The sequence below is a fragment of the Athene noctua genome, chromosome 6 (genome assembly GCF_965140245.1).
Source record: "Athene noctua chromosome 6, bAthNoc1.hap1.1, whole genome shotgun sequence".
Lineage (NCBI taxonomy): Eukaryota > Metazoa > Chordata > Aves > Strigiformes > Strigidae > Athene > Athene noctua.
The window spans coordinates 13,553,556-13,581,342 of record NC_134042.1 but is presented as its reverse complement, the minus strand read 5'-3'; the positions used below and the strand labels follow the sequence as shown (position 1 = coordinate 13,581,342).

Below are 27,787 nucleotides of genomic sequence, written 5' to 3'. Positions count from 1 at the left end.
CAAGCCCCTTGTTTCCCAAATAAAAAGCGGTTACACAGGAAGGTTCTAACCAACTCCCGAAGCCACCGAACCGGCAGATGCAGCACGCGGCCCTTAGCGCTTGGTCCCGGGTGTCCCGAGGCGGGGGGGTGCGGGGGATCGTCCCGGGTGTCCCGAGGCGGGGGGGTGCGGGGGATCGTCCCGGGTGTCCCGAGGCGGGGGGGTGCGGGGGATCGTCCCGGGTGTCCCGAGGCGGGGGGGTGCGGGGGATCGTCCCGGGTGTCCCACGTCGGGGGGCTGCAGGGGTTCGTCCCGGGTGTCCCGAGGCGGGAGGGTGCGGGGGATCGTCCCGGGTGTCCCGAGGCGGGAGGGTGCGGGGGATCGTCCCGGGTGTCCCGAGGCGGGGGCAGTGCCGCGGTTCCCGCGGCGGGGTCGGCCGGGCGCGTTCCCGCCTGGCCAGCAGGCGGCAGGGCAGGGCCGCGCCTGAGGGGCCGCGCGCTGCCCGCGCTGCCGGGCCGGTGTGCGGGCCTCGGGCCGGGCTGCGGGCCTGCCCTGCGCCCCCGGGAGACGGGAGGGAGGTTGCCGGAGTCTCTCCGTGCCGGCTGCCATTCGTTGAGCGAACGGGCATCTCGTTTGCTCGCTGGCGAGCGACGGGGTGCTGCCCTAGGGAGAGACACGTCCTGCCCCAGACAGCTGACAGGCAGCGGGAAGAGGGACTTCGGGTTTGGCCGTGGGGTGCGCAGCTTGGGAGAGGAGGGAGGAGGAAGGATGGTGAGGGGGGCCCAGCTGGGCAGCGGGAAGCTCGCCCTTGCTCACACCGGCGCTGTGGCCTCCTTGGAAGTGCCGCGTTAGTGAAGGCCTGTGCCCTAGCGTCTGTCCCCAGCGTGCCCCACGGAGCACGCAGACTGCTGCTGCTCTCAGCCACGCCAAGCTCAACCTACCCAGGATCTGGCTAGTAAGCAACACAAGGATGTAAATATTTCCCCTTTCTGAACTGCCTGTTGATTTATACTATTACTTTATTTCCCCTCCTAACTGTGATGTTAAAATCATACTTCTCTCAGAGAAAGGAAGTGAGAACAAGACTGTGAATGGTGAGAGATGTGAGACAGGAGGTGCACCAGATGCTGTCATGGAGCTGCTGGGGTGAGGAGAGGAGTGTGCTCATATTCCAAACTCAGATAGTCACTTGGTGATTTCACTGCCAAGCCAGTGGTGCCATGTCCTCCCCCAAGAGGGGGATACAGCACTGTCCTTACGTTGACAGTCGCTCCTCAGTCTCTGGAGTCATCCATATTTCTCCTCTTGATCTGTTTTTTAAATTAATTTTTGTTTTACAGTGTACCTCAGAAGCTATGCCCTGTCCTTCCCCAGCAGTCTTTTTACCAAGGGGCATCTGTGAGCAGCAGCTCACAGTGACTGAGCACCTCCGCAGCACCCTGCAGGGAGGCAGAGCTGACATGCTGAGGCCCAGGAGCATTCAGTGCCTTGAGGGGGCTGCATAGGATAAAGCACCATTATGGGATATGCAAGTGACAGCAGCTTAATTACAAGCTGGATGAGGCTGGAATGGTTTATGCCTCTGACAACAGTTTAGGATACCATATTATCAGCCTTCTCCAGCTCTCACATGCTGTTTTATAAAGGGCAAAGAACCTGTAATCAATGCTGCTGTTCCCTCTGTGCAGTCCCTGTGCCAGTCCTGCTCTGTTTATAGGGTGCCTGCAGAGAGGACACACGACGACATTTTCCTCTTCCCCTGCCCTGTGCAAGGGGTCTCCACCAGACATCTGCCTCCCAGAGAAAGGGAGGAGGCAGTGCGGGATCTTTTGCTGACTCTTGGGGGCTGGACTTACGCTTCAGAAATTGCGGGATTGACTCAGGGTGTTTTCACTTTATAATTGAGCACAAATTCCAGTGCAGCCATTGTGTATCTGCTCCTTTCCTGGGCAGAAATACTTGCTTTTCTCTTGTAAGTGCTGTATAAATCCCATAGGCAACCCTGCTTATGCACTGGTTTCAGGATGATTCCTCATGGCAGAGAATTTGCCTTGGAATTGAGACTGCGGGGCTGGGTACCCCTCTTTGATGTTCCTCGATTTTCAGATACCAGCTACAGTGAATAGCTTTGTAATTTTTACCAAGACAAAACTCCCCTTTGCCTTGAAGAGGACATCCAGCCTTGGGCATGAATTCACAATCGCTTGCAGTAAAAAGAGCTTGTTCTTGTTAGTGTCTGGTTGGTCTGGTTGGTTGGTTTTCAGATTGAGCCAAATGGTTATTAAAATGGATGGTGCTCTTGTTCTGGCAAGCTGTCACTTCACAGTGTACCCGGTTGTCTCACGAGCATGCTTTCCCAGCCCGCCTCCCCGGCTCCAGGGGCAGAAGATAAGCCAGCAGAAAACATTCTCTCTAGCCAAGTGTTTGTCTGAAGTGTCCCAGCTACTCTGGAATGACTAGCATCTTTTCTCTCTATCCCTTTTCTGCATTCACATATTCCCATCACATCTGAAACTGAATGATGAAATATTTTTGAAGAAAGCTACATGTGGCATCAGATTGTTGCACTGTGAGTGCCACCCTTTACTCTCTGCGTGCGTGTGATAAGTGAGGGTGTCACTTATGGTTCAAATAACAAGGCAGGACATCAGGCAGACTTAACGTCTCAAAGATGGAAAAAGACCAACCGCTCATACCCCTCCACCAACCCCAATTACTCTATTTCATTCTATAAAACCAAATGTCACTGTGTGAGCGCCATTAGGATATGACTCCACAGGTACCGATGTAGTGTCTGAGTGTACCACAGTCCGTGTTAGTGACAGCCTGCCAGGGAGCAGGGAAGACTGTATGAAGGAATACCATCAAGTGGCTTGGGTGAGTCAGGACTGTGGCATTAGGCCCCCTCCTGGTACAGGAGCAGCAGGGGACAGACAAGGAGGATTGGCCTTGCATGCAGTGCAGATGTCTTTTTTTCCCAAATTGGCCATTTCCCTGTATCATAGGTAGGGGACCAGGCTAAATGGGGGTTAGTGGCCTCCTTTGATTATGATAACCCCAGTGTTTCTGGGGTGGTTAGGTACTGCCTGCAGCCGGTAAGGAAGCAGAGGGTCAGAAACAGGACAGGAGTCACCAGGCTGCTGGCTCCTCCACCCACCCTCACTGCCAATGGGATTTTGGTTTGGGAGAGACTGTATCTTCTTCCATCATGAGGAAATATTTGCCTTTGACAGCACACTGGCACCATTGAATCATTCAGGGTGGGAAATCGGGCTTTCAGTTCAAGTTCAGCTGGTTTAGTGTCTCATAATGACAAGGAGGGGACACAGGATTTTCTAAGTTGTGCAGCTCTTGCAAGATCCCCTGAACAAGCCGTGACCCAGCCAAACCCCGTCTCCGCTGCATAGTGCGCTGAGCAGAGGCAAGTGTCCGAGAGCAGTGCAGGGCAGGGACGGCCAAGGCGAGCCCTGCCCTCCTCATCATCACTGGGCAATGTGCTCCTTTGCCATGGAGTAGGAAAGAGCTGGTTATTGCAGGTGGCTGCAAAGGTCCCGTCTGTACCTATTTGCCCTGTACATCACTATTGTGCCTGTTCAGCTGGGTTGCAGGACCTGGGTTCCCCAGGGAGAGGCCTCGGGGAATATTTTCTTGCTAGAAGGTAGAATTGACCAGACCAAAAGGCTACTGTCGACCAGTGTCTTCTGAATTAGTTGCCCAAAAGACTATATTTCTGTCAACAATAAACCTGCACACCACCAAAATACCCTTTTTATTTTTTTTATGGGTAAAAGATAATGCATGTCTCTCTTGCAAAAAATAAAAATGTTCCATGGGCTTTGGTTTCACAGATTATTTGGATTATGCCCTTAGCTGTCAAAAAGATTATCTTCTCAATGTTTATGAACTTACTTTAGTCTGTAAGTTCTGTGAGTACCATTGCTACAACTTCACCCTGGCAATGATATGATACTAAGTTTGTTCTGAGCTTTGCATTCCCTCCGGACAACTGATCCTGCAGTCAGGAATGACCAGCAGATTGCAGCGAGACTGTGGGAGGCAGAGCCTGCTCCCCCTTCCAGCTGCCCAGCTCTGGAGGTTTCCTGTTTGCATGCCTAATGTCACACTTCTGCAGGGACAGTTTGAAGAAGAATCACTTCTTAAAGTCACTGTTCTGGTCTTAGCCCTGGTGTAAGGGTTTGGTATAAGTATACCACACCTTCTCCTGAAATCTTGCTAGATTGAGAGTCTTCTGTGAATTCAGATAGATGTGGGTTAGGCTTTACGTCTGTGTTTGGGAACTCTGCCCAGACTTATCCACAAAGTCTTACCTAGATTTCTCTCTTTTTCTCTTTTCTCTCCTTCTAATTTTTGCCTAGTACAGGTTTTGGTTGGCTGTCCAAGATCTCAAGAAACAACCTCTACAGGATGTAACCACCAGAGTGGAAGAAATCTGGCATGAGTTTCTAGCTCCTGGGGCCCAAAGTGCTATCAACCTGGATTCCCACAGCTATGAGAAAACAAGCCAAAATGTCAAAGACCCAGGGAGATATACATATGAAGATGCACAGGTTTGTTTTTGACTTTGTGGAACTGCTGCTAATAAAACTCTCAGTTTTACTGTGATATTCTACTATCACATTGTCACTGCTCACTTGTAAGAAAAAGGAGATGCACAGTTGGAAGTGACTTTGAGAATATCTATTCAAGCTGGGTAAATGATATTTTCTTTGAATCTATCAGTTATAACAGGCTAATGCTCCTCTGGGAACAAATGTTCCAAAATTTACAAGTCTGCAAGGCGCAGCGAGCTGGAGCTATGTCTCAGAGAAAGCAGAGATGAAAGAGTGCTATAAAGTTCAGTTTGGCTCTCTGTACTCCCTGTCACCAAAGTCTGGAGTATTTACAGAATGGCTGATATCATATCAAAATCCTGGTTAATATACTTTTTTTATCTTTTATTTATTTATAGCTAATTATATCCACCCCTGCTGCCAAACCCCAAATGCAGCAACTCCCTCCAACACAGCTAGAAACTTGTCCACCAGACAATACCTTAGAATAACGATAGGACAGTAGGCAATGCAGTGAGCTTAATCCTTCCCTCCTAAGGGCCCCAGATTTATCAGGGAAATTTTGCAGATAAACTGTACACAGAAAATGCCTTTAGGAAAACAGATAATTTGAGAAAAACTGCTACAAGCAAGGATAAAGCTGCATAACCTTCTGAGAAAGTGAAAACATCATTTTATGAAGGCTAAAAAATGAAAAGGAAGGAGGGATCATTTGGCAAATATTACCGAGGCCACAATTAAAAGATATCCTCCTCATAATCATTTTTATCAAAAGCATGTAGTAATACCAACAGCAAATGAAAAGAATCCTTGTTCTTATACTTTCTTTAAATTGGCGTTCAAAGGCAGTTCTTCAAAATACTCCACTAACAAAATATTTCTGTCTCAAGGGAGATGTTGTGGACCACTTATACAAGGTTAGGCAATGAATTTTTCAAACCAGCATCAAATACTGTATTTTCCTGAATGCAGTCTTGCTCCTTGGGGCTGGCATAGAAGGAATCTATGCAAAGTTTCAAGGCAATCCCCTGTGAATATCAGGCAACTTAAATGTTCTTTTTAAAGCTGAGAAACACAGGAGAATGAAGACATTCTGGCTAAGATGTATTTTTTGCTTTGCAGTTACAGTGAACAAGAACTGCAAATTTGCATCACCTGAAAAAAAATTATGATGGCAAAATGCAGGCTAAAGCAGATAGGTGAATAATGGGGGAATTGATTAAACTGATAAGTAGAAGTACTGAGAATAAGATGGATGTTTAGACAATGGATATTTAATCAGAAGAAGACACGGAGGATTTAGGCTTGAACTGATCAGTTCACAATGTAATTGCCATTCAAAGGGGAGTTGATGAAATCAAGCTGGAGCTCTTGCAGTTAGACTGCAATTTTAGCTCCTTGGGTTAATTTTATTGCTGATGGATCTCCTCAATTCATCTGTTTTGGTTCACAGACACAGAAGTATGAGGCAAAGGTAGAACTTCAGGCGCAGCTATGGTCCTCTTGGAGACTGAATCTGTGCCGAGAGACGATAGGGCAATGAGGAAGGTGAACCCGGTTACATTCCTGTGCAGTGGACTTCTGGTAGCTCTCCAAAGGCCAAGGAACCTGTTAGTGACTGCTTGACCAGATAGCTAAGAAGGCTGTCTAACAAAACCAGGCAGAAACAGGACACTTGCTGAAGGGTGTAGTGCCCTGGCAGAGCTGGAGCAATGTTGGCTTGTACTGGCTCACCATGGAAAAAGGAAATTTTTGTCTGCACATCCACTTCATGGGAGCCAATGTAGGTCCCCCCAGTGCACTCTCAATCTCCCAGGTCCTGTCCTGGTGTTTCCTGCCCTGCCACCTCAGGGGCTGTGTTGTCCATGAATCTGCAGCAGGTTGTAGCCCAGCTGCCTTATCTCAGCACCCTGGCACCAGAAGCCCATGAGAGCTCCCACACATCGCACATTCCTAGGGACTCAACCAGACACAAGCAGTCAAAACACCCCACGTGGGAGAGAAAATATGAGTGTTGTCCTGTCCTATGTAGCTTTAGCACAAAGAGGAAAACAACTGAAATGTCCTTGTGATTAAAGAACAAAAAAAAATTTAGTTTACTGAACAGCACATTCTTTGAATGCCTGCAGCTCTGAGATACTAAGAGGAAAGAAAAGGGTTGGCTGAACTGAGAAAATGAAATTGCTGCTCCTGCAGTGGAAAAATAGGAGAAAGTGATGTGGCACTCTAGCCCTTATGCTGACCTGGGAGACCTGCAAAATGCCAGTTTTGTGTAAGAAGCGCTGGGAATGAACACATTGCTGTACTTGGGAAGGGGAAGGTGTAGCAGAGCACAGTATACTTCAGGCTAGTGAATGCATTATAACCAAAAGTCAAAAGCAAAGCATCATCTGTTACCAGGTGCTTAACAGTCTACATGGATGTGCTTCTTTGCACAACCTTGGCTCCCAGCCCCAGAGAGCTCTCCCAGCTGCTGCACAACCATCTGGTAAGACAACTGGCCTAGAAGAAAACAGGGAAAAAAAGGGGCTCCCAACAAATGTGCCTCTCACTTAAGACCTCTTCATCCCAAGGCCACTCATGCTCTGAAGGCAAATGGTTCCTCTCTTTAAGAAAAGGGACACTGAAAATCTCAGCTCCAAACGTCCTTGAAGGGCTCCAATTCCGAACCTGAATTTGGTGTGCATTTATTACTTCAGACAGACCTCTCTCTAAGATGGATTCCTGTATTACAGAAGCAAGTGTTTTGCCATTTCCCCATCCCAGCTTAAGATATTTGTCCTGCTCTGTGTTCCTTGCCGCTGCTGCTGTGGCACTCTGCAGTCCTGCACTGCTCTGCTTGCACAGAGCTGCCTTCTCTTGCTGTGTCTCCCGTGAGTGCCCTCGCCCACTCGTGCCCTGCTCAAGCTGTGCCAGCTCGCCTCGGCTCCAGGCCAGTGTGCTGTGCCAGCTCAGCCTGCGCTCGCCTCCCCTGGCCACCCATCCTTGAGCAGCACAGCCCCTGCTCCCGCCTCTGTCCTGATCATCAGCTCTGCCAGCTCTCTTGATCTGCAGCACCTTTTGTCATCTTAGTGCTGAGCCCCTCCAGAGGCGAGTCTGCCAATTTAGCTGATTATTTTCTGCTCTTAAACAACTGTCCACTGAGTAAAATATTATGATTATCAAACCATTTTCACTGGGAAGTAAAGCAGCTTTTAATACAAGGGGCACTGTCGGGAAAGGTCAGTTCAATTAAACAGTGAACTGCTTAGCAGGATGTAAGCTCCCAGAGGAGTTATCAGCATCATTGAACAACCAGTGTGGGGCCCCGCAATATGAAGCAGGCACAGCCAGGTCTGGAAAGTAAATAGGTGCGGGTCCATCTGAATGGCCCCTCTTGGCTGATGAAGCTGCTGACGGCCAAAGTAATTCATCTTTAACATGGGAACCTGGAGCCGTGAGTGTGACAGTTCGGGCTTAACTGCACAATACTTTATTAGTTTTTAAACATCCAACACACCCACTTGCAAGCATCTCCTTGCCTCCCCTGAAATGTCTTTCTGCCTTCAGAAAGTCTTTAATCCTTTCCTCAGTTCCTTAGCTTTGGGGACTAGTATTGCCTGGTGGTAATGTTTGCTTGTAGGGGCATTTACTGGTAGGCTTCAGAGTCAGGTATACTAGAGTAAGGTAAGCCACGCAGTTGTCTTTGGAATTACCTTCCTGTTTGCTTTATTCTTCTTCTTTAATAAATAAATAGAGTTTTAGATTGACATTCCTTTACCTGAACTAATCGGCTATTGTATCTGTGAAGATGATTCAGGGGAATTCAGTTCTAATCTGGGCTCAGTTAGGGATTTTAACTGTACTGTGCAGATCCTTGGCTAATTCCAGAGCAGATTTAGACCGTAATGCCGAACTCCAGGCTGCTCAAACCAGAACTGTACCTGGCCCAGATTTGAATCACAGAACAGTTTGGGTTGGAAGGGACCTCTAAAGGTCATCTAGTCCAACCTCTCTGCAATGAGCAGTGACATCTTCAACGAGATCAGGTTGCTCAAAGACCTGTCCAGCCTGACCTTGAATGTTTCCAGGTCATCTACCACCTCTCTGGGCAGCCTGTTCCAGTGTTTCACTACCCTCATTGTAAAAGATTTCTTCTTTAAATCTAGTCTGAGGTTTAAGATTTGGGCCCAGTTCATGCTCTCAGTTGCCCCAGGTTTTGGTTCAGTTTGTTCTGGGCTGTGATAGAGGTATGAGCCATGCAGGATTCATCAGTCATCAGTCCTCGGTTTGCATTCTGGTCCCATCAGGAAGCTGGGAGTGCTGACAGAACTTGACAGGATCCTGTTGAATTCAAAACCAAACTCCAAGTGTAATCAAGGCTCTCTTGAAAGTGGAATGTCATTTTCTACCAAGAAGAGAAAATGAAGGGTGACTTCTTCTCTGGTGACTTTGTCTTCTCGGGCATGCACAGGACGTGAAAGCAAGCATACAGAGGAGTGTGTGCCTGGTGCCCATTCAGTGGGCAAACAGAACTCTTTTTGTAGATCTTGAGCAAAATCACAGCATGGAAGGAAAATGTAAAAATAATCATTCATTGTGTGTCTGTATCATCTTTCATGTAAGAACTTAAAGAAGCATTATTCCTAGTTTCTTAAAGTTTCACCCAGTCACCCCAGTTGCATGCATGCCTGTAAAGGATGGTGGCTAAGGATGGAGAATCAACGTAACAGAGGGCAGCCAGCAAGGGATCATGGGGCAGACCTGGGCGCTCTGCCTCGAAGGAGGGTTCAAGTCCACCTGAGCCAGCGTTGCTCAGAGACCTGGTGCTTGCACTATGGAGAATTGAAAGCAATGCAGCACTGCATCCATATGTGTACATGCATGGTGCCCAGGCCAGCCTGGACATCCCTGTAGAGGTTAGAGGCTGCACGAGGACTTGACCTGTATTCTCTTCTCCTCCTTTGGTTCTGATTCTGTGGGACTGGAGGAGAAAATCCTACTTTACGCTGCACTCCAGTTGCCTTCCCTGTGTGTGGGTTATGGTGACTGTAGAAACAGTCTTCACGCAAAGCCTCGCTGTTGCTGTGTATTTGTTACACACACAAACAAAAATGCAAGCTCTTTCCCTTGTGAATTTTACAGAACAACCTACAACCAAACAGAATCTAAAACCAAGAGCCCCACAAATGCACCCAGAAGAGCAATTAGGTGTCTGGAGCAAAAATAGGAAAGTGCTGGTGGAGGCTTATGCTGGCGTGCCTGATGCTGCACAAAGCAGGAAACAAAAGACTTGAAGCAGAGGTCTACATAGGAGCAGATTTCAGTGTCATTACTTTTCTGGGGTCTTTTTTTGAAATCTACGTATGCACCACACATCAGAAAGTACTTTTTTTTATCCTTTGCCTTTCATTTTAATTTGTGGTTTAATAGTCATGTTACATGAAAAGCATCTAACATACAGCCTTTGTTTTGCTGTTGCCTTTCTGTCCCTGAAGGCATCAGGGATCAAACTACCCCCTAAGCTAATGCCCCTCTGTTACACATGGGCAGAAGAAGGACTAGGAAAATGCCATGCATCTCCTTGCACACACAGTGACAGAAGACGGCAGGTCTATCCAAACGAAAGATCATGGGAGTGGGGCGACAAGAACAGTCAGCATATTCCCACAGGACAATAGTCTGCCTGTTGTTCGGGGTGTTGATCCTGCCAAGCTGGCTTATAACTACATGCACAGGCGATAACAGTGCCTCATGTGCCAGACATTTCCTAACTTCAAAAAATACCTTTAAAGGGATTACATGGGAAAGTCTCTAGCTTGCTTAAAAATTGAATTCAGCGCTCAGACTCTGGGACTCTTGTGCCAGTAGTGTGCACTGTGCTTCCTGAATGCAAGAAACAATTGCATGTCAAATCCAGAGCAAGAGCATTTCTTCTGTGTGAAGGTCAGGAAGCAGCTGATGCTGTTCTGTTTTTCCCAAGCAGGGCGTGAAAGTGCTTGCAAGTGCATCCCTTTCTGCTGGATAAGCCAGGACTCCAGGAGTCCACTTCTCATGGACAGTGGGTAAATGTTCTTGCAGGTGACTCAGTTCCACACCTGCCAAACCCACGTGCGGCAGGAACACTGCAGTCTTGAATTTTCCGAAGGGTTTGTTATCTCTTAAAGTGTTCACCCTTCTAATTAAAAAAAAAAAACAAAACAATCCCTGTGAAGATTTATCAACAATGCATTTCACATATCCTCCTTTCAGCCCACAGGAGGTACAAATGTTGTATGCTGTAGGAATGGGATCTGGTGGCACAATTTTTAGATTTCGACATGAGTTTGTAGCATGGACTCTCAAGAGCTTGTAAAGGCAGAGCAAGGTGATCCAGCAGTAGGTATTTTACAGCCAAAATGTCAGTGAGGCAGGGCTGGTGGTCCCTATCTGAGCACAGCCACCTTTACTCAGAAGCTGCATGCTGCTTGTTTCTGTAGGGCTGCATCCTGCTCTGTCACCATCTCCTATGGGACACAGACTGTCTCAGTGCAACAGAATTTGCTTTCTGCTGTGTGAGGGATTCTGCATGTTCCTCTTCATGACACAGCTCAGCTTTTTGGCAGGATTTTCTCCAGAGAAAACAGAAAGAGGAAGCTGCAGACAGCCCTGCAAGTATCAGGCTCTTGGTCAAAAAGTTAAGTAGTTACATCTCATAGCTATACCACAGCACGTATAGGAGTGGCAAACCCCATCTTCTTTGCTGCAACTCCTAAAACCGTGTTGTTTGGAAGAGAGATGCCAGTCTCCAGATGCTACATGAGGTTGTCCCCTCCTCCCAGGCAAAACCTGTTCACTTGGGCTTTTTGCCAGTAGCCAGGATTTGGCCCATATTGAGAGAATCAGCCTCTTAGCCATGATCATTGTTCTCAAAACCTAAAGCTGCTCATATGGCGTTAGACTCCCGGCAGCCCACTCTTGTCTCCCAGGATAGCCCTTGCTATATTTAGGACTAAATCCTCCTGCAGTACCAGGCTGACCCCTTAACCACGCAGCGCTCAACAACCCTTCGCCTCTGTAGTCCTCCGCACTGCGTCTGCCACAGACCCCCGGCAGCTCTGCCTTCCCATTTGTATGTTTGAAGGTATGAAGCAAACCAGTTCTCATTAATTTACAGAGGAGCCAAAGCTGAATTTATGTGTTACTTTTATCAATGCACTTTCCCACAAAAGATTTACATTGTGTTTCCAACTATGTATCTACAGGGCTAAACAAAGGATTTCTGTGTATTACTCAAAATGAGCTCTCATTGCTTACAGTTATCCCTCCTGCTAAAGTTCTTTCTTACGTTCCTGTGCCTTCAGCCCAGTGTAATTTCATTTGTGGCCTGAAAAGAGGTTTTATGCTTTTTAGTTAAGCAGGGAGGTTAGTCTATATTACAGTATAATTATTCATCTTTTTTTTTCCTTAGTAGCAAAACCAACTTAGTTGAGTGTGAAGAAAATGCACCAACTAAAAACGTGGGTGTAAATTACTGTGTCACTTAAATAACTTGAGAGTGGCCAAAAAGATATTGCTCAGATTTTCCAGAGCAATTCATGCTCAGGCCAAGACCCTTATGTGCCATTTACCAACCTGAAGCATTTCTTTTCTAAACTATAAATCAAGGAAAGCCTAGCACTCCGGCAGCAGCGGGAGCACCTGTTTACCCCTCGCCCTGCTAGATGGCAGTACTGCCAGGTACCAACCAGTGAGTCTTCGGGAGGGGGCCTCTCCCTGCTTAATGCATGCAGACAGCTCAAAACAGGCAGTACAGCGTTTTTGAGAAGAGTAAAATCCTAAACGCAGGGACCAGAATAAGCAGATCCAGAGGCTTTCATAATGGGGATTTGGAGACATTAAGGGAATTGGAATAAAACCCCTATGTTTTCCTGCCTCCTCCCCTCACACTGATGTTTTCCCTGACAGGTTCAGTCAGGACAAGTGTGAAGGTCTTTTCTTCTGCAGCTTCTTCACTGCTTGCCTCATCTCAACTGTGCCTGCTACCAACTACTTCAGCTTCCAAAGCTGATGCAGCATTTTTTCCTGCTTTCTCCAAAGTGCTTTTTAGCACCATCAGTTAGGCTGAATGGCAATTGATCATAATTGCTCCTAAAAACTGTTGCATTCAGTAGTGGCACAAGTAACTGTTCAAGAGGAGTAGGTCTCCTTTCCTCTCTTCGGCCTTCTGAAAGATCCTGGTGGTGGTGTCATAGGGGTCCTGCAGATCAGGTGGGATTCCTGAGGATGGGCTGTCAGAGTGAATAGGATACATCTCCAACAGCGCCTGGATAGCAGGTTTTGCTGACTGCAGTATGCATGCATGCTGGCACAGGGGTTAGCCTCACCTCCTCTGCCACAGATGTCCGTGCAGAGTAGAGGTGCTGACAGAAAGACATTAGATTGCTGCCAAGTCTAATTGGAAGGTGCAGCAGTCGCACACGGTGTGCTCAGAAAAGCATCTCCCTGCTCTCTCCTTCCCACGTCCTCTTTGTGCTGTAGAGTCTCTTCCAAAAGCAAACCCTGGGCAGGTCCTCAGCTGGTATCTGTTATCATCCTTCTAGCAAAGGCCACGAGGCATTCACTGAGGCACTGCTCTCTCATGTGCAAATCTGCAGTAAATTCCTCCCCAGTGCCCAGCACACAGGTAGAACGAACATTAACATTCATTGCGGTTTGCTGTTATTTATTCAGTTGTTTAATCTACTGCTTTACGTTGCTTGTGGGCTTTTCTTCTAATGGATTTGTCTGACATTCTACAAATCTCCTTCGAAGTTGACCAGAGGGGCAACTGCTGGTGTTCACATGCTTGCAATACAAAAGGGTCTCCAAATCAGCTCTCACTAGTTTCATACCAGGTGTTGGTGATGGGGTGAAGGGGTGCTCCAGAACAATCCAAAAGATATTAGTGGGATAGCTACAGCAAGGAGGTTTCTGACAGGTTTATGAAGGGCAAAGTGGGCCCTTGGGACTCAAGTGAATCTCAACAGCTATCTAGTCTTAGTGTAAGGCCCCCAGAATGGGCTAAAAATATGCTAAATGGAAAACCTGTGCTTGAAATGAGCAAAGAATTTGCAATTTCCCCCTATTCCCCCTTGTCATCTAAAGCTTACAGCTGTGTTTAGGCACAATCAGGGAAAACTTTCTATCAGCAATTTAAAATTTAAGGGCTTTCTGGAATCTAACTGTTGTTCAAAGGTCATGAGAATATTGTGCTTGGACTTCACAACCCCCAGAAAGTCTCAAACCTGCCACAAAATGTAATAGTGGGTAAGATACAGGTGGGATTAAAAATGGATGTTTAACCACCAACGCTACTCTCATCTCATATACACGATTCAGAGGAAAGAACCAAGATTTTCTGCTAAAAAGAAATGTTCTTAACAGAGAGCACGATTTCCTGAGGTCTGTCAGGTGCTTTGTGTGAGTCAGGTGTTGTTATTATTTTTTTATCTTTCAGATTTTTTCCCACATATTTCTTTGGTGTTCCCAAGGTCCTGCTTGGCTGCCACCTGTGCCCTCCTCAGGGTCACTGTGCTTTGCCTGCAAGGGGGGAGAGAGACCTGAGATCACATTGCAAAACACTGATTTGAAGCAGGTGCAGCTTTGAGACAGTTTCTGCTATCTCAACCACCTCCCACGTTCCCGTCTGGATTGCAAACTTTCTTTTTTTTTCTCCCCTTTCCCCTCTTGTCAAGAAAATTTTACAGAGCTTGTCCTTCATCTCTTTCCAAAGATAGAGCTTGTGGAAGGAAAACAGCTGAGAGATACTGAACCTTATCAGGGTTTATTTCCCTGCACTTAAGCTGTCAGCTGTCAGGGGCGGGATTTCCTCTTGGTTTCACGTAACTGTGGAAAAGATTTTTTTTTTGTGTGATTTACCTGTCTGGTTCCTTTGTTTTCTAATTCACAGAAGTGACAACATTTCCCCCTTTAAAATTTACTGTTTGTTCTCCTTTATATCATGCAATGGCAAGTGGAATGGTTACTCTGTCTGAAGTGTAACTCTCATGATACAAGCCTAGGTACAGAGAAGATGCTCAGTGGAGCCAGATAGCCCTCAGGACTGCTGCATAGTTCTTTCCCACCATGGAGGAGGTATGATTTGGGTGCATGAAACACAAAAGGGGGTCTGCCTTTTTCTCAAGAAGAGATGAACACAGACCCCATTTCCTCTGTTGCCTTGGTTCAGGATCTGGGGAACAACAGTTCTGGGGATGTTTGACAGCAAACCCGCTCTGCTGGGACGCGTCTTGTAAGGGAATTGTTTGCCTGTTGGAGATTAAATCCACCATAATTACAAAAGCAGGTTATTTTGTCACCCTCCATGTTAGACTGACATTTCTAAATGTGCATCCATCCTCGCAGGGAAGCATCAGTACAGCCAGCACTCATCAACAGCATGCTGTGTGAGGGACTAAGTGACGGGTCAGTTCAAAAAGCCAGCTTGCCAAGACTTGCTTGCACATGTCAATCAGTCCCTGTCTCCACTAGCAGCTGCTGCTGCAGTGGCCTGAGATGGTGGCTTGGTGCTCAGAGATAGCTGGCAAGGCTGCAAGGGAGACCGGTGGGATGCGTGATGCCTTTCAACTCCTGGCTAAATCTTGACAGACTTATTTTTTCTGCTTTCTATCTGGTTTTAAAGGCAGGGTGTTACCTTGTTTAATGGTTTAATAGATCACTTGGACAATTCTGTTAGATGATTGTTTTAAATTTTTGCTTTTGCGGTGTGACTCTCTAAGGGATGCTGTCTTAAGGCTAGATCGGGAAACTGGGAGTCGGATCCCTACCTGGGAAGTGGTACCCAGCAATGGCTGGGAGACGCTACGCAGATGAAAAGTTTCTCCTGCTGTTGTGCAGATGTGGCACTTGCAAAGGAATGGGGAACTTCCCATGGCACTTGCAAAGAAATATCACAATGATAATTCTGGCCAGACTGCTCACAGTACAAGAGACTGTAATGTCCAGAGCTGCAGCTGCATTGTTAAAACTTACACAAGTACTGCATTTGCTTTGTGCCTTCAAGGAGCCAGTAATAATGAGCTCATTACCCTATGATAAACAACTTTATAAAATGCAGAGTTCTCTCGGTGTAGGGATGGGAAGGCTCAGATTTCTTGCCAGCAGTGTCAGGTATGTCAGGGAGCATGCATAAAGTGCATCACTAGATGCAGCAGTGCGTCATTGCTGGCTGCAGGTGGAGATTTAAGTCTTTGGTGAGATTGTGCTCCCCCTCCACCATGTGATGAAGAACAAAAGCAGCTGCTCAGTAAGAAGTTAGAGACCAGTGGGTTGCAATAATCGAAAGTGAGTTAAATATCCATGATAGAAGGGGACAAGCTGAATAGCACAAATTGCACAGAGCAGCTAATTCTGTGCCCGTGCCTCTGTTGATACGCCTGTGTTGCTCAGGCTTCCACAGAAGAATATGCTCAGTTGCTAGACCTCCAGTGTATTTATGAAATGAGCTACTAAATGCTAGCTGTAAATTTTCTCTAGAAAGTTGCAGATTCTACAAAGTATAGCAGCAAATAGCTTGGCGGCAAAGAACAGAGTAGACTAAAGATCAAAACAAATGTCCTAGCCACTGGCGTTTCCTGTTCTGCAGATAGATTTGTTGTGTAACTGGCCTGAACACAAGCTGCAGCCACAATTTTAGCAGGAACCTTCATGGTGCAGTCTCAGCGGGGATTTTGGCTGCAGCAATGTAAGCTGTCCTGTACTGTTGCAAATTGGAAGGCAATCTTTGCTGACCTGAGCAACTGGCTCAGACTTCCAGTAGGTGCTTCAGAAATGCAGTGCTGTAAAATAAATGATCAGTGTATCATTCGTGCCTCCAGTCCAGCGCTTCTTCAAAGCAAGCCCTTTGAATTCTTGCAGTTAAGCAGTAAAGTTTGCTTCTGAAGCTGTGCATGTCCCTCCCTTCCCCTATGCTCTCAGCCTTCTTTCTTCATTAGCATTCAAAGCCTAAGAATAGTTATTCCCTGTTTGATCAGATCTTTGGTGAACAGCTGAAAGGTAGCGGTGTTGCTGTTCAGTGATTCCAAGATGTGAAAAGCAGAGAAAATGCTTCATACCAATTAGCTAACTGCGGTGGCAGTTGGGCTGTGGGTGTGCAATGGTCCTGCTTTTCAGGGAAGGGCTTCAGTTAAGAAGTTGGCTTGTGGTTCACTTATCTCAGGATCAAAGTAATTTTTCCCCCTTTCCACAGGCAGATATTGTTTTAAATTTTTGTTTTTGCAGCGTGACTCTCTAAAGGATCGCTGTCTTAAGGCTAGATCAAGGAGCTGGGAGTCTGAGCCCTACCTGGAATTCAGTTGGATATTGAGTTTATACTGTTTTAAGGTCAAATACATGAAGTCACCTTGACATGAGCAAGAATGATAGTTGTCGCTGGCGTGCTGGCGGGTTATATGGCCAGCCTGGTGTGTTCTCCTTTGCCTGTGAAGAGCTCATGTGGTCTGTCTGCACAGCAATAAAAACTGAATGTTATTTTCCAAAAATGTAATCATTGTTTTTCAGAGCAGACCCAGTTGTCTGACGATGGGTAAAGAAACTGTTTGGAGTCCAAGGCAGTGAAAAAAAAAATAATCACATGTCTATCAAAATGTTAATCAGAATACCTCTGTCGCTCACTACCTTACCTCAGCCCCACAGCACCTTCCTGCCCACCTCAGCACCCCCTCCCATCAGCACCTTGCATGTACGGGGTGCTGCAGGGGAGAACCACTAAGAGGAGGGAGGCTCTGGAGACTCCCCCCCCCTCAAGCCTTTTACTGTTGATGGGCTACAAGGTGGCCACCCCACTTACTCATCAGTCTCCTCATGGACCTGGAAGAGGAAGGAAAAAGACTTTTAGCTATATAGTTAGGTGTGCTTTTTTCCCAGGTAATTATGAAGAACTCATTAGAAGGACATGAAGTCTTCTTGAGAAACCTTAAGAGGTAACAATACAGGTGAACTGGTTGCAATATGGTTGGGTTTAAGTCAGCTGTATCCTGAGTTTCTGCTAGTTGAAGTATTTGGGAGAGCTGATGTTGAAAATCCTTATTCACACCAGAGAAATAGACAACCGTATCCATGACGTGCATTATTTTCCCTCTTCTTGTCTTAGTGCATACTTGGCTCATTCTGTCCTGAATAAATAGAACAAATGTCCCACAGCTGGATGTGAAATCTCATGACAGTGCTGTAGGTGAGAAGTATGAAGCTGTGCCCTCCCTTGTGTTTTTCTGCAGCAGGGAAGGGTGACAGTTGCTAAATGGCTTTATATGAGCATTTCTATTGCAAAATCTTGTGCTATCCTTCAGATAGTGCTACACAAATGAGGATTTGTCAGGGCTAGAAGCAAGTATGGAAATTAACCAGTAAAAATTGTTCCACACCAGGTTGCAGCTCAAAGGATGCGTTTATGCTGTGTCGTAGGAAAACCAGTGGCAGTTATGCCCCTCTTAGGACTACACCAAATAGTGTAAGAAAGCTGAATTAAGCAGTTCTTCTGTGTATAGACAGGTCATCACTAATTACCCATGATGGTGAAGATAAGGGAATTCTGCTTGGCTTGTTAACACTGTGAAATAAGCTAGGTGGCTTCAGTCTGGTTTGGCTCTTCTAAAGTTTCATGTACAATGGCTTTAGGGCAGGAGAGGATATTTCACGTTGCATACATCAGTATAGATAAAATTGCTCATTAACTCTATAAAAGTGCTTCCTTGGGCAAAGTCTAAGAGAAATGTCCAGGGTGCCTGCTTTTCTCTTGAGTTCTTTAGTGTATTCTCAGTCTTTATTTTTTCAAAGTATTTTGGTTTGATTTTCTTGGTGTTTGGGATAGTATCTATTACAAATCCAGGGATAATTAGGAGAAGAGCTGACTGTGTTAAGGGATTCTCAGCAGGAAAGTAAAGCTAAGCAAGGAAATTGGAAAAGGGTACGCATTCAGTTCTGCTGCAATGAAACACCGCTTTGTAAGTTTGAAGATGCATATAGTAAGTGCTCTCAGAGCAAACTCATATCAGTAGTTTGACTTGCTAGGGGAAAAAAGACCCTATGGGAGGGATTCATCTGACACAACCTTATACATGTGATGTAGCCATCCACATCTGAGCTAACCTCCTTGCGTAGTCACCAGAGATATGAGCTTTTTCTGGACGTTAACAGGTTGGCTTGCTTTACATACATGTCTTAAGTGGAGATTAAGTGTGTCCAGGTATCAGTTCCCCTCCATGAATAGGAGGGGAGTGCTGGGTGATAGTTCGAGTATCTTTGAGTGGTAAAATGGAATGTAATCTATGGGACAGTTTCTGGTGTTTATTTCTTCCTTCTTGAGACATCCCAGTAGTTTCAGCCTGGCTAGATGCCTGTTTATAACCTGGGGACTTCAGAGAGTTGCAGTCTTTGCAGAATAACGCTGATTACTGAATAATGTGTGCCAACCTTTGGGGTGAGGGCCATCTCTTTGTTTTGTGTTCCTACAGCCCCAGGCACAGCAGGGTCCTGCCCCAGGATGGACCTCCTGTACACTACCACAACACAGATAATCAATAATAGCAGACTTAATTAGGACTTTGATCAGTCTCTCTTCCTTCTAATTCGCTGTGTTTTAAATCCCTGTGATGTCTAAATGAGGTTTGATAACAATTCTCTGTCTCTCATTTCCTCCCGTCCCACAGGAGCACATTTACAAGCTGATGAAGAGTGACAGCTACGCGCGCTTCCTCCGTTCGAATGCTTACCAGGACTTATTGCTGGCGAAGAAGAAGGTATCTGTTGGAAAGGACGTGCTTGCATCTCTTAGCACCTCTTGATTCTCGCCTGCTGCTTGCTGCTAGTGTGAAAATGAAAATATTGTTTCCTTTTATTTTTTTTTCCTTTATTTAAGAAAGGAATGAGCACTTTTGTTTTCTTCACTGGGAACACAGGGTACGGCATCCGTATGTACAGCCTAAACGTGTGTTTTGGGGAAAACATGGTGACACAAGGTAAAAATAACATAGAAAAGTGTTTGTCTTGCACAGCTGTCACCCAAACTCAGTGCAGGCAATTAAAATTGTATCGCCTCTTCCTCATGACAAAGATGGTGTCTGGTATGAGAAGCAGAACCCATCAATCTATTCATTACTGGTACAAATCTTACCCATTCTGGTTTTCACCTCCCTAGCCTCACCATGTGAATTTCCCTTTGGATGCCTTACCTGTAGATCCCCCTGCAGTGTTTCCCATGCTCCTTTTCTTCCATTCCCTCGCTTTTGGCTCTCCAGAGATGGTTTTTTTTTCCTTGGAGACAAGAAATAATTGCAACCCATGCAGTAATCAAGAATTCCAGCCACATTGTCTCACAGGAGAACTGGGTTTGAGCTCTTTTTAGCATTTTTGGTGTCTGCATGTGCTCTGCCAGCACCATGTTTCTGCCAGAAACCCCCTGTTCAGGGAGTGATTACACAGAGTAACAGCAGCTCCTGTCCAAGTGTTCCTTCCTTCTGAGGGGGCTGGGAGGTAAGCTACTGACCTCTGCGTTTGTGGCTGTGTTCAGATGTTTCCTGCCCCTCCTGACTTATTCCCATATGTCTACATGTCCACCTGTGTGCATGTGCATGCATGTACACATGTACGTGTCCCACTTGCATTTGGCTCCCAGGACCGTACATAAACTGACTCCTGACTCCTGCAGCCTGAGTGTGTGGTTTCCCATCACCATCTTCCCTGCTGTTTTTCTGCTTCGTTCTCTGTGTGCTGCCAAATTACATTGCATCAGCACAATACAATGAAATCCCAGTGGTATTTTTGTCCTGATTGTCATTGTGTGCCCTAAAAGCATGCATATGGTGACAAAAGGAGACAAACCCCTCTGTCTGCTGTGCCTGGGACTACTGGCAGGTGGATTAGGGGAAGGTAATGGAGGGCAGCAGTTGGCCTTATGTCTCAAAATGTCTGATTTGAGACAGCATAAACTAATGCTGCTTACATTTGGAAAGGTTAGACCTGACTTACAGTTAAGAGACTGTGGGGAGAGAAGGAGACAAGGTCTTCTGATGGTACAAAGCATAAAAACCTTTGCCACCTTCCTACTCCTATCAGCTTATGATTTCCCCACCCCCAAGTCTCCATTGAACACATGAGGGTTCATGTGCTTGAAAGCAGAAGAGTTTTCTTCTCCCAGCTGAGCCCATTCAAACCGGAGGTGGTTGTTGTGGGGTTTTTTTGCAATCCTTGTTTGCTGTCAGATCAAGCCCTGGATGTGTCAGCATGACATCCTCATCCCCCCGCACACTGCCGGAGGAACAGGCTTTGGTGTCATGTTAACACAGCCGTGAAAGTAAGAATCAGGTTTCTTTTAGAAAGAGCTGTGGGTGCATGAGTAAACATAGCGAGGCACAAAAAAGGCAGGAGTAGATCTGTGCAGATGAGTTGTTCACCAGCTTCACATGATGCGGGAGGGGAGTTGATGTTACTCCAGAATCTGTAAAGCTCTTTGCAATCACGTTGCATTCTGTTGGGCAAGTGAACATTTCTGAAAGAGTGTAGGTACAGAGATGCTGACAGAAAGAACATGAAGTTTCTGTACGCTGAGATACACGGTAAGATATTTGGTGCAGCTTTGAGAGGCATCCATTTAAAATTCCTCTAAATAGCTGAAAAGCAGAGGGAAGGAAGAGAGAAACCCAGTGACATATCAGAGCCTGCGTGGATGGAGGATTTGGTTTAGAGCCTGCATATGAAGTCCTGGATTCACTGATGTGAGTAGAAATTCACTGCAGTTGTTTAAGACTTGATGAGTACATCTCTCTGGGGCATGGTTATGTCTTGCCCCAAGACATTATCCTAATGTTGCCTCTATAACACACCACTATGACACAGCCTTACTTTTATTACTGAAAATAAGTTCTGTCAGAAGCACAACGTGATGGACTTGGGCTAAAAGATTTGCTTGTACAAAGCAAATTGACGTCTCTGTGGCTTGAGATTCACACATGAGTATTTTGTGGATAAGTTTATGTCATTCATGGTCTTTTGCCCTCCAGCACTGTGTTCTGGCAGGAAACAGGGTAGAGGGCAGGAAAAAGGGAAAGGTTGACTCTGTGGCTAGAGCACAGGACTGGGACCCACAAAATCCATGCGCTTCCCCTGGTTCCCCCACTTAACTTTCTGGTGTGACCTCAGCGAAAAGAACGTTCAACTTCGTCTGCTTCATATCCTCTTCTCTGTCAAATGGGAATTACAATAGTGACCTGCTCAGTGGAGAGGTGGAGAAGCTTGATTAGTGCCTCAAAACATGCTTGACATTTTTGAAATTTGCAAGATACTGTAAGTTTGAAGAGTTACTTTTTCTCCACACTGTACAATAACCACAGATGTGGGAGCTTCCCCTCCCTGCTCTGAGAGTGCAGTTATGGAGGGGAGGGAGGGAGGAGAAGTTATGGGTCGGGACTGAGATACAATGACAGAATTATGATGGGGACCAGGGAAGATAAAAGGAACATATTGTTCACACCACTAACTGATGCAAGACAGTGGACATAGGCCGCATACAGACCAGGCATACATACTTTGTTAATCCATTTTAGATTTTTTTCCTTCGTTCTTCCCAGTCTCATTATTACAAATAACCACAGTATTATTGGCCTTAATCCTGCAGATTCATGGTGCTCAGCGGGGAACATGAGGTTGGCCTCCAGCAAGGGTGTGATTGGAAGCAGTGAGCTGCAGAGGGGGAAAGCTGAGTGTAGCTCCCTGCCTTGGACAGAAGTCCTCCTCCCCTGCCAGGCTGTATGCCCGGCCCAGTTCGAGCTCTGTGCCTCCATGCTCAGCCTCCCCCTACAGCAGGTAGAAATCACATGCCTGCTGAAAGCAGCCGGCTCAGCAGTGAAGAGCTGGATGGTGCCGAGATCCCCGACCGATTCATCACGTTTTACTTGTGTATCCGCATAACACGCCCCACTCATGCTGTGCAGAGTCAAGTGTTGACCTGCTCCTGTTTCTGCTGATAGGCACGTTATTGCAGGCTACATTACAGCAGGTAATCAACACTGCAGTGCCCTCCAGCCCTCCTCCATAGTAGCCAAAATGGTGGCTGGACGTTCTTAGATGGCAGTGAGCCTCATGTCAGAATGAATGCTGTGACAAACCTCCTTGCTCAAGGCAAGGAAGTGTTTAGGCTGGGTGACTCACCTGCAAAACAGGGGTTTACTCCCTGGGGAAAGAGCAGCATAGATGAGTTAGTGCACCATGGAGGGGGATGGGGTTGCACAGGAGGTTTGTTAACGATGAAGGAGCAGCCAGACACGTGCTCTGCTAGTCAGTTTTGAGGATAAGAGAGAGAAAGTAACAGAAAATACCTCAAGGCACTTTGCGTTACTCCCCATAAAGGTGAAACGGTGACATTGGTGGGCATCTCCGCGTTAGCTGAAACAGCAGCCAAGCTGTCACGGAACTAGTGTTCATGTCAGCCTGGCATGGGGTGCCTTCCCGCCATCAGGCCCTGCCCACAGGCAGGGGAGCAGCCCAGAAAGGTGGCTACAGCTGCAGTGCAGATGGGCTGCGAAGCCACGGGAGCGAGCCTCATCACACCGGGGAAGAGCAGGTTGGTATTTGCTTGGTTTAGAACGTTGTTTTCCTCTCCAGCTGGTTCAGAGAAGGACGAGTTCTCTGTGGTCCTGCACAAATGGACACAAACCAGATGCAAAATACTGTTCCAGCCATTTGGTAGCACTGTACATGCCCTTTGCTTTCTCACTTTGGACAGGTGGACATGACTGCCTGAGAAGCCTGGGACCTGCTCCTGGCCTTTCCCTGAGCCAGGGTCAGGGAAGGGATTATCCTTTATTTTTTGTCTGACGCCATTCCCTCTGGAACACATGGTTTTCATCAAGTTAAAGTTCAAAAAAAACCCCACCCCACCCTAAGCCCCAAAGTCTCATGCCAAAAAAAGGATTCAATAGCCAACAAAATGAATCCTGCGATGGAGAGAGGAAGGGAGGGAGAGGTTTTTGCAGACCTGTAGTTCAGAAGACCAAGCATTTTGATGTATTTTCCTACCCCTTTTCAGATCCCTGGCAAAAAGTGTTAGCAAGGCAATGGTAGGAGCTTCATGCCATGAGGGACAGGCTCTGTTTTCAGCACACACCTTCTGAAGCATTGCTTTGATCCAGGCCCTCTGTCCCGTCTGCTCTGTGTTGTCCAGGAAGGTTCCTACTGCCGATTCTGTGCCCGTCTCGGTCCCATCAGGGCACACATGACCAGTTTGATTCAGTGGCAGGACTTGGCTTGTATGTTGTAAAGATGCTGAGCAATTTTCTCATAATTACTTTTAATAATCAGTGTCAGCTGGTTTTCATAAGTTTTTTTCTACTTACACTGATCTGTGCCAGCAGAATCTACACAAAGGAACTTAAAATCGGGATGGCTGGCTAAATAATGAATCATGAAATAAAAGAAAAATTTGGAGGAGACAGTCAGTAATTAGTGAACAGTTCCTAACTGGTGAGATCTATTTTCCTGCACCTACCTGGGCTGAGAGGTTTTCATCTGCAGCGGGGGTGGTTGTTTCACATTTTATCCAAATGCACATGTCCTTTGCCATTAGCTGTTAGAACCTGTTGGTGTATTTACTGGCAAAGATGGTCTTTTTTGCACCTAGGAGGACTGTTTGACCTGGCATGCACGTGCATTTCTCTGCCTTTGCCCTTTGTACGTGCAGTGTGTGTTTGTACAAACGCTGCTGTGGTGCTGCAGCAGGCACGGCTCGGGGGTCTGCAGCCTTGTCAGACACTCCCTGCACAGGACCCCAGATCTGCTCACAGGACCAAGAAATTTCTGATTCAGTCTCTTTTATTTTCTTCTTCCACTTTGTTATTTTAAAATTTCCTTCCTCTGCTGTGCAAGGCAGTCTCCACGCCTGGGTGCCGCGCTGGAGGGGTGCAGGCAGGAGGTTACCTCCGCGGCAGGCTGCCAGCCGCACGGGCTGTGGGCAAGCAGGCGGGAAGAGCCGGAGAGCCGTACAGCCAGCACCCACACCCACTGCCATTAAAACTGCTCAAGCCGCCTCATCACTCCGCAGCCAGCCTGCCTCAGCTGCTTTTTATTTTACTAGAAAATGTCATGCTTTGACTCAAGAGCTGGATGCTGTGGGGATGAGCTTTACATGCATCCAGCTGGTCCCAGCCTGACATCCCTGTGCCAAATGTGGAGGGTTGCTTCAGCCTGTGCTTGCAAGGCACTTCTGTTGGACACGGTTGGTGCTCTGTGTCTGCTTCCCCACACATGTCTTTAGCCATGTTAGGGAAGCAGCCCTGTGTGTGTGTCCCTGTGCTAGATGAGCTCTCAGCACCCCAACAAGGTGCTCATCATCTTTGGAGAACACCATCCTGCCTTCCTGCTGGGTGGGAAGCTGCATCACCTTGCTGGTAGCTAAACCAGAGACACTAAAGTTTGACGGCAAGTGCAGGGACACAGTGTGGCCTGTTTTCAGCAGCTTGCTCTCCTTTGCCCACAGTGCACACCACAGCTCCACTTCAAAATGCGGTTAGGCCGGACACTGATTTTCCAGCCCTCAGCAGTGTGATGCTGCAGACTGCCAAGTGCCTTGCTCCCCTAGGGAGTCTTGCAGAACAGTCTGTCTTTTGTGTAGGTATTTCTTCTGGATGAAATTGTGCCTTCAGTTTGGCTGCTGGTGGGTCGTGCTGCCCCTACAGGAGGCCAGCACCGAGACCAATGCATGGCTGCGCGCTGCTGTCCTCAATCCTGATGTGCTCAGCCAGGGCAGCAGCACTGCAGCCTCTCTCTGTCACCTCTGCTGCCTCGGAGTGCTCTGAGCACTTGCATTGCTGTTGCGCTCAGCAGAAGAGGGAGGCTGACATTCCTTTTCCCTTTCCTCTCCTCTCACATGCAGGGAGAGGCAGCTAACCCCGGGGTTAGTGCATGTTAAATACTCCTCTGGGAAGCATTGGACTGGGTACATTACAGCCTCCCTGCCAGCCAGCAGGTATGCTTTCTTGCTTGGTACATGCTCTGAGGCCTTGGCATCATCCTCAGTGTTGGTTAAAACAGTGTGCCTTCACTTCTGATACCACTTTTGGGACATCAGAGCTGATGGTGTGACTTCCTCAAATGGTCATAATGGGGAGGTTGCATGACTCTTCTGAACAGAGACTATTGCTTATCTTAAAAGGGCCTTATGTTCTGCTCTCACCTCTGGCGATGCAGCAGGGAGGATCAGCCCCATCTCTGCCTGGGATGCTTCAGACTAACCCTGTAGACACCAGAGAGCTGCTGTTTATGGCAGCTGTGATGAACATGCAGAAGAATCAGAAGGCTTTGCCTGGAGTCACCTACACAAGTTCTCATCCAGTTTATCTGATACGCTTTTGACTTCCTTACAATCTTCCCGGTCTGGTTTTTGAGCAGGTGCTTTGGCCTGGAGGTTGTTACTGCAGCTGAATCTATGGCCTATGATATGGCAGGCAGGTGTCTCTGATGAGCAGTGCAATGCTTGTTTCCAGTGCAATGTCATGCACCATCATTACTGTGGCTTTCCCTTATATGTAGGTCTTTATTCCCTTGGCTGAAGTTTTGCTTTCATCTTATCACCTCCATTTTGCTGGCCCACCAAATTAAAATAAGTTTTTCTCCTGGAAATCAGCAGTGCCCACAGCTTTCTGACTGCAATGAGCTTTCCTATTATTTAGTTTCTTCTCTTCTCCATAACAATTTTCTTCTCTTAGATATTCCAGAAAACATGCCAATAAATTATTTAGTTCTTCCTTGTTAGTGACAATTAGATCTCCCTTGTGCCAAATGAATGAAGTGCTGCAGTGAGCAACCTTCTCAGGGATATGTTAATAAAGCCGTGGTACACACGCTTGTCTTCTCGCAGTGAAGCTGAATGTCTGCTTGAATATGAATAGTCCTGTACTCCAGAGGAAAAAATATCAGTGCCTCAAGTCTATCTGTATCTTTCTATATGCTGTCTTGTGTTTCAGTGTAGCCAAACTTACTGGAAGTGTGCTTCTACCCTCTGGATAAATAGAGGAGTGTAGGTTCCCTGGCAATGAGTTCAGTGGTGGTTTTTGTCCAGCACTGTATTCACTCACACATTGCTTTTTAATACTGTAAAAGTTACTGTGGTTTTTTTCATCTCTCTAAGCAAGTAGATGGGAGCCTCCAATCAGCTGTTTGGCAGATGTTAACCAGAATCAGAGGTCCCAGCTCAAACAGCCACAGAAGGAAAATTCAATGAACAAGAGATCAATACCAATAGCTGTGAGACACAGCAATGCACAGACCTGTTTGAACCGTTCAAAAAACTCACAGGAGAAAAGGTGACATTCTCCAAGAGTAAAAGTAGTGATGTCTCTCATCCTTTAAGGGGTTTTGGTTTTTTATGTTTGCTGTTGCAAACATTGATTTCTGCTTTTTACATTTTTCTTACAACTTTTCCCCCTTGCTGCTTCCTTATATTTTGCTGCTGTTTAGAAAAACTGCATTTAAGCTGAAGGGTTTTTTTCTGTATTTTTTTCTTCCCACTTTTTTCCCTGTTAAGCCAGAGAATGAGCAAGGTCGTAGAACTTCTCTAGAAAAGTTCACTCGCAGTGTGGTAAGTTCCTTTTCTTTTCCCTCCTCCCTTTCCTCAGAACTTCATTTTCAGTTGGGGGGAATGTGGATGCTTGACTTTTTATTTCATCCTTTATTTTTTCAGCTAGCATCTTTGCAGCTTCTCTTTTAATACTGTAGCTCATCTAAACAGTAGCTCTACAGAAGGTGGGAGGGGAGGCGGGAAGCAGAATTCCATAATGCTCATTCTAGCTTATCATCACTGCAAAAGCAAATTGATTTTTGTCTAGACTTGAACGCAAGGTTGTCTTTTTGCTGTGTTCCCACTGCAGTATTTGTTGTGTCTTTTCCTTGTGCAATGAAGTAGAAGAGCATGGTTCTCATAGCACCATTGCAGCAGTATCCATGTGGTTATATAGTGCATGGTTAACGATACCGTATGTATATACACATACATATCCACCCACAGCACTGCAGCTGCTTCCTCCCTTGCCCCCTCTGTCAGTGCTTGTGTAAATAGTGATGGACGATACCCTTTGACTGGGTCGTGATACCGATACCGGAGAAGGAGCGCAGTAACAGCAAGAAATGTGACACTGTTAAACCTTTTAGATAAGGGGATGGTGGGATCTCAAGGGCAGAGGTCAGATGTCCTCTCCCCTCTTGTCCTTTGCCAGTCTCAGCCTCCAGCCAGT

The 27,787-nt window shown here is 46.6% G+C and overlaps 1 protein-coding gene across 6 annotated transcripts in view; it reads left to right on the top strand.

The window, feature by feature from the left end:
- RGS6 (regulator of G protein signaling 6) overlaps positions 1-27,787 on the top strand; it is a 289,933-nt gene that overhangs the window by 242,460 nt on the left and 19,686 nt on the right. For 3 of the 6 annotated variants that reach the window (XM_074909642.1, XM_074909643.1, XM_074909647.1), the window contains 3 exons: positions 4,361-4,547; positions 19,217-19,306; positions 27,082-27,135. In XM_074909642.1, the coding sequence (XP_074765743.1) occupies positions 4,361-4,547; positions 19,217-19,306; positions 27,082-27,135 (331 nt within the window). The remainder of the gene's footprint in view (positions 1-4,360; positions 4,548-19,216; positions 19,307-27,081; positions 27,136-27,787) is intronic. The other 3 variants (XM_074909645.1, XM_074909644.1, XM_074909646.1) reach the window with 1 other exon arrangement.